At 49.2% G+C, this 8,571-nt stretch overlaps 1 protein-coding gene across 1 annotated transcript in view; it reads right to left on the reverse strand.

The window, feature by feature from the left end:
* The window catches only part of CAMSAP2 (calmodulin regulated spectrin associated protein family member 2), a gene marked incomplete at its 5' end in the record, with an annotated part of 45,493 nt that extends 36,923 nt beyond the window's left edge, over positions 1-8,570 (reverse strand). Inside the window, 1 exon segment of the mRNA XM_015587352.2 lies at positions 8,480-8,570. Coding sequence (XP_015442838.1) covers positions 8,480-8,570 — 91 coding nt within the window.
* Position 8,571: the final 1 nt, after the last annotated feature.

Raw genomic sequence — 8,571 nt, forward strand, 5'->3', positions numbered from 1 at the left:
CTCCACGCTGCTCATCAAAGCCGGGACGAGAATGAGGTTTGTCCCCAAGGGAAAGGCAGGGGACCAAGTTAGAGGCGACCACGGAGCTGCCCTTGGCCAGTCCCTGGCCTGCCTCCTCTCGGGCAAGTGAGGGTTCGAGGCCGCCGTCCCACAGCAGCAGCGAGTCTGCGAGTCTGCGAGTCTGCGAGTCTGCTCAACGGGCAGCCTCAGCACAAGACCGATGATGCACAGGTCGGTAACACAAAGTCGGCACTTCAGAAACTTTATGCACGAAGAATTAATCAATTCCTTAGCAATTCGCACCTTAGAGTTTTTGAAAATCTATTACTTAAAAAATATTTTCATCAAACAACATTAAAGTAATTATTGCACGTTCTTATATACCAGCATGGTTCTGGGGGATTCATTCAAAGGATGAGTAATAACCCTTATCCTCTAGGAGCCAAAAACCTACAAAGTCAAGTCGAAAAGGTAAGTTAAGCAATTCAGAAATTGCAGACGATACAAAGCAACGGACGATCGAGCACCGAATGAAAGGAATGAACGATTAAGCGCTTAGACTGCCACAGAGGACGCGTCAACAGTGGACTTCGCCGTGAAGAAATCAGAGGGGAAGGCCAGGCAGAACTTGTTTAATCGGGAAAAAAGAGGCTTTCCAAGCAGAAGCGGGGAGACGAAGAAGGGGGGGCATCAGGAGACACAAAACCGAACAGTGAGGGTGGAGAAGGTTCGCGTGGGAAGCAGCGGGAGGCGCGGCAGGAGGAGCATGAGGCTCGACCCCGGAAGGGCTCGCTCTGTGCGAGGCCCTTACACGACAGCCCACGAGAAGCGGCTGGCAGATCCAAAAGAGAGAGCGGCACATCGAGACTGATGTTTAGGGACAATTAATCTGGCATCTGACAGTGACTGCGGTAGAAGTCGGGGCTGGAAGATGACAGCGATCGGGAGATGAAGTGAGACCGCGGTGAGCGGGGAACGGACAGCGAAAACATCCAAGTGGAAATCTCCGAAAAGCAGCTGGGGACCAGACGAGACTCTGGCAAGAGGTCAAGAGTAGCTGTATCAATGTGGGATTTGGGTGACATCTAAAAATATCATCCCCATTTAATAATTGAAAACACGCTGCTGCCTTCACAGCTGCATTAACCAGTGCTGAGCCGGCCCTCGGCGCCGACTGAGCGGCTGCCTGCGCATGACACAGACGCCCGCAGAGTGCGACGGGACACGGTGCCGGGACTCGAGCCGTCAGCGCTGCGGGCACCAGACGGAGGCCGCGCGGAAGAGCCGCTCTCAGAGGCGAGGTTCGTGATTTTAACGTGACTGTTATAAAAGGCACACACCTTGGACTTCCACTTCCCGGAACAATGAAAAAAATAACTAGTAAAGGTGCCGGTATCTAAACTTTAACTGTGCAAACAAAAGTGACTGCTCGTTATCAAGATAACGAGCTTCTCCGTCACACCTGTGCGTCCACCTAACATTTGTTTACCGCTCTAGACCCGTCTCACACGTGGTATTTATGACGACTTGGACGAACTGGCAAATCAGATGACAGATAGATACTACGAGTCCACTAGTACTTACCAAGGGTCTGTTCCGTGTCAGACACCGTCCTAAACATGCATTCTGTCCTTCGATCCCAACAATCCTCTCGCCCACGTTTTACGGACAAGTAACCCGAGAAAGGATGCCTTGCCCAAGGGCACACAGCCGATCCATGCAGAGCCCCAGCTCCAAACCCTCCAGCTAGACGATTCGGAAAAAAACAGCGGTTTGCCGACATGACAAGGCTGGAAGGTGGAGGACAGACCGTTCGGGAGCTACTTCCATCCGGCCTCGGCACGACCACAAACCGAAGGTAGGACAGCGGCAGCTGTGAAAAGATCCCAGGGCGGAGAACGGGGAGGGATCTGCAGCAAATCAAAGGACGTTTGAAGATGACAAAAAGCGACTTTTCCACCCCCAAAAGGATCAAAACTGCCTACTGAATATTATAAAATAGGTCACTTTTAAAAAGTCTTCAAGAACTAAATATGCTAAAGAGAAGGCTTTGAACATGGCTATCATTTCTGCCAACGGCACGAGACTGTCTTTTTTAAAGAAACAGTTTTGGAGTTGTGTCACATCTGAAAACAGATGAACTGAAACGGTACATTAGAAAATAACTAGGTGAAATCAAGGATAAGAGGCTTCACCCTCCCCCTAACCTCCGGCGCACAGGAGCTAAGAAAGCACTACTCAGGGAGCGCGTGCAACGCCACGCCCAGAATCCGAAGGAGGGAGAGACCAGACTTTCCTGCGCGCCGGGCCTTAGGTAGAAGCTTCACCGGGTCCCTATCCATCCTGACGAGACCTCGGTTTTGAAATTAACCATCACCTGAAATGCTGGAGGTGCAGGTGGAGGGAGTATTGCTCAAGGCAACTGTCTGTAATTTTCTATAAAGCTGAGTTAGCTACCTGTTGCATGCGTAAGTCACGCCGGCAAATAGCACCGATTTCTTTAGAACAGGAAGGGACGGCCCGCGGCCGCTGCTTCCCGCCGCGGCTCCGCTCCCTGTCAAAGCCCACCCCTCCCAGCCGGTCCACAGCCACCGCCGTTAGAAGGTGGCATGACGCAGCGGGAAAACTGGGGCTTTGGGTTTAAAGTCGAGCCCTGATTCTCCCACTTACTCAAGACAGGATCTGGGGTGCGATGATTAACTTCTGAGTCCAAGTTTCCCCAAATTCCACGGACGTGCCTCCTACTTCCTCTCCTCTGGACCCCAACGCCCCCCGCCATCCTGGGCCCACGGGGCTGCAGCCGCCCAAGCCTTTCCATCGCTGTGATAGGCCGGGTCTGTGCCTCTGGGGCTGTGACAAGCTGTCCTTCCGCCCATGGTGTTCCTCCCCCCGACCTTCACGTGGCCAGCCCTTCCCACTCGGATCTGAGTTAGGCGTCATCTCAGATACGCCTTCCCCGACCACTGACCAGTCACCCAGCCCGGTTCTCCGTGTGACAGTCAGTACTGTCCTACGAGACGTGGCCGTGCTTTCTCCTCCTGCCCCTCTAATGTGGCCTCGAGAGCGGAGCCCCCGCTGTCCGGTGTCAGCACCTAGAACAGTGCCCACGTCGCAGCCAGCGTTCAAATATCTATGAGACCACGAAGTCTCCGACGTGGAGCTCTGCCTTCAAAGAAGACGCCCGTTTCGCCCCCACACTCGCCAAGCGGCCAGGGCTGTGCGTAGTCCTGGGCTTCGGTGGCCTCCCCTGCCCCACCGTCACCCCGGGAGGCTCACGCACCCCTTCTGAGCTCCGGTTCCCTCTAAGCCACCAGCCTGCTCAGCTCCTCGCTTGGATTGTCACAAAGAAACCTCAGCCTCAAAATGGGGCCAGATGCCTCAGTGGCAGGGGGGTCAGAGAAGTGGAGAGGGCCCGAATGAGCCCAGCGGCATGGGACCGGAGCGCGACGCGTCAGGGGGACGCACGGCGTTTCCCAGCCGTCTGCAGAGAAAGACCTAGGTGCGTGCCACGCGTGCGTGCACGTGTGCTGCCGAGCCCGGGGCCCGACCCCCGCAGCGGGGAGCCTGAACCCGGAGCTTGGTTCCTAACGCCCGTCTGCCACCAAAAGGAGCAGGGCTCTTGAAGGAATGGCTGTGTCCAGGGCTGGAGGAGGAGGCGCACGAGATGAGCTGAGGACACCCGTGTGGCCACGCGCACGGGGAGCCAGGAAATGCCGGCAGAGGGCGGGCCGGCTCAGAAGGCCCAGCAGAAAGACGATGTCACTGGCCAAATCTGGGACGATGTAAGTATCACAACAAATGATGATGACATAGGATCATAAGCTGCTGAATACAGCAAGAATGAGTGCATCCACTCTGCTATAAATGAATTACTAAGAAAAAGAGAAAGAAGGAATCAATTGACGTCACTGATTAATGACATCGATAATCGACAGTCACTGATTCAAGCAGGTATCATTACTGGATGGCAAAATGGTGGGTAAAACTTTGATAAACGGGGTAATTCCAGTTCTCTCTCCGCAGATCGCCGATTCATTAAAACTGGGGAAGTCATGACTTACGCTGTCGCGCCCCTTCCTGACTGCTCTCCTCCTCCCCGGCGCCCCCTAACGCTCTCTCGGTGGCCATCAGCCTAGATTCCATCTGCACTGTCTTCTCGCCGTCAACGAGCTGCCCGATGTCGGTTACACTCTACTCGCAGCAGATCCCCAGACTGTGACTTCTGGCCTCCGCTTCTCGACTGTTCTCCACTCCTACGCTCACGCTGCCTACGTCACTGGGGTTCTCCGAGAAGCTACTGAACCAGGCCATCAAGTTCAAGGATTCCGAAAACACAGCTGACGTCCCATTCCCGCCGGCTGCTCTCTCTCTGCCAATGGTGCCACCCCTCACCTTCCCAGTCGCCACGGCTCAAAAGCTCAGGCGACCTCACCCTCCCCACAACCTCAGGCAACCTCATCCGTTACGTACTACGTTTTTATTTAAACCGCTCCCCCTGCGCCCCAAATTCAGTCACGGGAGATACTAGGGATTATATCTCTGCTGCTTTTTCTGTCTTTTGCCTCCTCCTTCCCTGTTCACTTGACTTTTGCCATTGTGGGACCGTGGTCAAGAGCGCAGGCTGCAGCCAGACTCCCAGGCTCCGGAAGACGGCTCTGGGTGACGCCCTAAACCTCTGGGCCTCATTTTCTTCATCAGTAACACTGGAATGATGAGTTTCCACCTCTTCGGGCTGTCACACGGATTGAAACGAGTGCCCGGCACACGGTGAGCACTCAGTAATTATTAGCAGCCTTATCGTCATTTCCACCCTCCGTCAAGCTCCCGGGATCTCTTGCTCAAACTCCTGCAATAACTCCCCAAACTGGCCTCTCTGCTACTAGTCCCTCCTGGCCACCACTGCCATCGCAACCTTCGCATACACGTAAGAGTCAGAGCTTGTGGCGGATTGCGACAACAAGATATGTTGGAACGCACAAAGAAATTATGCTAACGCATAAGAGTCAGAGCTTATGGCGGATTGCGACAACAAGATATATTGGAACGCACAGAGAAATTATGCTAAAAAAAAAAAAAAAGGATGCTAAACTCAATGGTATGAAAAAGAGATTAATACTGGATAAAGTTTAAATGACAAAGCGACATGAGGAAGTAGGCCTTAAACTCCACGCTAAGGACTCCAAGTTCAAGAATTCAGTAAGGAAGAGTGTCATAGAGGTTCTGCACCCGCCATTCCCCCAAAGGATTTAAGAGGGCGGAACATTTACACAAACTCAGTAATAACATTGCTTAAAAGGGTTAAGGTGTTCCCATACAGTAGTAGAGGCAGAATAGTTTTTGCAATTTGCTTAAAGTAATTAGAGTATCTGTTTATCGATTAAAATACATCTAAACAAATTTATTCTTCATTTGATCAAAACTTTATCTGCATTCTTCCACAAAATGAACTATTACGATTTGGGCTATGTGGAATATTTTTAGTGTGAAGAATAGGATTCAAAGCTTCTGACATAAGACTTCAAATTAAGTAAATACTCTATCTGCTTTGAAGGTATTACAATGCTAGTATTTATTTATTTTTTTATGGTTCAATAACTTCATTCTATGGCCACAATTGATTTCTAGCTATCATTTTAAACGACTTTTTCAACATATGATTCTAAAATTCAATACTTTTTAATATGTTAAAAGTCAGAAAGTTTCTTACAGAAAAAGCCTACATCGTGCCTGAAGACCCTATATCTCATCGCCAAAGTGATTTTAGTAAAACATAACAAAGTTGGACTAATTTTTTGAATGATTAATTGAATACCATTGGGTAAAAACCTTTGAAATACGTTGTCTATTAACATTTGCTGCATGACAGTGTCTGTAGCAAATGAATATTTGTATCAAAAGAAATGAAACCTTACTTTTTCTCTAGTCAAGGCATATAAATTTATACTTTGAAAGATTGTTGATTAAAGAGTAAACAAAATGTACAAACATAACATTGTGAATAATGTATTCATTTCTTGTTACTAAGTCAGCGTTTTAATGTCTTCTAAACTTGTTTTTCATTGTATTTTGAATATGATCTTTTTATCTATTCCAACCATCAAGGCAAATATTACTAAGTACCAATCATTCTAAACCATTGGAGAGTTTAAGATCTGCCCACTCTTCTTTAAAGAAAAAAAAACTTTAAACAGGCACTATACCCACGTTTTTCACACTTGCAGATAACAAGATCACTCTGCAGAGTGATGTGAAGAGCAAAGATTTCAGAGGCGGAGTGGCCTGAGCTGGCGTGCAGAACCCAGCACTCGCCAGATGTTTCATCTTGAGCAAATTAATCTCTCTGAGCCTGTTCGTTCATCAAAAAACAAAAACAAGAAAAAAACGAGACTATCGGAAGGGCTGCTATAGAAAGAAACGAAGCAGCGTACTCAGAGTGCTGGGTGTCTACTGGTGCGCCCGGTCCCCGGCAAGGTCAGACCCTGGAGTCAGACGGTCCAATGCAAGGTGCTCTCTGCCCCGCACCAAAGTGTGACGGCGGCAGGAAGGTTGATTGACCTCTCTGTGCACCGTGCTGTTCTTTAAATGGGGGACACACCACCTACGCCCCGGAGTTGCTGTGAACCCCAAATGGACGACTAATGCACAGCAGGAGCACAGAGCCGACATGGGGGGGCAGGGGGTCCACCGGCACCCGTCCCTCTCACTTCCTTTCTCCCGGAAGCTGTTCCATGTGTCCCTCCGGCGCGCCAGAACCTACTACATGCACGGGCAGAAAGTAGGCCGTTTGCTGGTTGGCAGCCCTTGCGAATCCAGGGCAACACGTTGACATTTGTACTACAAGTGTCCTCTGTGTCAAAGGAAAGGAAACGTCACTGCCTCTGCCTTCCACTCGTCTGCTTTTCCACACAGGTCACCATATACATTTCCCTCTTTCTATCTTCTCTAGTTACTTAAATAGCTTTCGTTTCTCCTCCAAATGGACATTAACTTCAATATGCTGCTTACGTCAAAATCAAAATATGATTATTATTCTCATTGCCGTTATCAGTGGCGCCAGGACATAAAAATACACTAACGCTTTGTGCTTCCTGCTGTGTTACTCTACACGTTTAGTTCCAAAGAAATCTTTAAAATTTAAATTATTTCAGAATGACTTTTATTACATTGACTCCTGATGCCAGTTTTAAAACATTTAACATCTTTTTCTAATTCAATACCAAAGCATGAGAATTCACATAAAATGAAAGCTGTCATAAATACATAAAATCATGCTAATGTGAAGTCTCCCTCAAAACTAATTCAAATAATTTTCCAAACTCTGAGATTCATTTGCTAGTTAACTAAACTGTGCAGTCCTGAAAATATTCAGCTGTGTATGTTAACGCAGGAAGAATGAATTACATCTTTACCCACATATTTTCACAGTTCTAAAAGTGGAAATAAGCCATTCACCTCGCATCCCATCCCGCCCCAAAAAACAAACAAACTATACTTAGCATCTGGAGAAAAGTCTGTAAATACTAAGAAACTTCTCAACAGATATTTCACATACCCAAAATTTACTAACTGGGGCACAGAAACCTCACAAAATGACTGAAAGTTACTTCACAGGAGCATCTCCAAATGAAAAGCCCTATACTTTTCTCCAGAATTGCACAACATGGAAGCTGCAGCTAAGGAATTACAGAAGGCCCTTTTCCTGTTATTTTGCAGAGGCGGGTGACGGAGGGAGTGCTTAATTGCCCGTGCGAGTCAACAGCACATGCCCTCAAAAAGTCTCCCATTTAAAAATAAAAATAAAAATTCCAGAGTAGGGGTTTTTGTTTCTCTTAATATATGAAGCTCAAATGCGTTTGGAAAAGGAACATGTCTCACCCATAATACGAAATGACCACTGTACCCTACAATCAGCAAGCTGAATATTGGTTTGAAATAACTGCTTTAATTAAGCGCCCGGAATGTGTTCGGATGGATGATCCGGGCTCAAAGAATGACAACAAAAATTCACAGGGCATTTCGACCTGGGCCACCTGCCACTCCGGAGCCTGAACAGCAGCCATCATTACAAATGTCAAACCGATATAGTACTATGGGCCATGTCCCTGCTCCCGGCGGTGAAGACCCACCTCAGATCGCCGGCGATGGAAGGACCTGTGAGTGAGGGGGAAGCGGATGCAGCACGAGGAGGAAAACAGCACAAATTAAAAACATTCTAGGTCAAAAGAGGACAAAATTGCTCGCTTAACAAAACACACACACACACAAAAAGCCACTTTTGTGATCCAATAAAAAGGAATCCGGCCAGAGCCCAGCCGAGCACTCGAGGGCGCTGGGTCGCACCCGAACCTGCCGCATTTCTCCGGTCCTTCTTCCCCTCCGGGTCCGCATCGCCGCCGGCGCCTGCAGGCGGCACGCACGGAGGGGCTCCGGGGACGCGGCACGAGCGCGGGACGCGCGCGTCCGGGCGGGGGGGCCCTACCTGTCCCGAAGGCCTTGGCCACCAGCCAGGCCAGATTGCAGGCGATCTTGGCCCTGGAGAAGTCGTAGTGGTCGAAGGGCTTGATGGCGGGG

Source organism: Pteropus alecto, unplaced genomic scaffold (genome assembly GCF_000325575.1).
Source record: "Pteropus alecto unplaced genomic scaffold, ASM32557v1 scaffold90, whole genome shotgun sequence".
In the NCBI taxonomy this organism is placed as follows: Eukaryota; Metazoa; Chordata; class Mammalia; order Chiroptera; family Pteropodidae; genus Pteropus; species Pteropus alecto.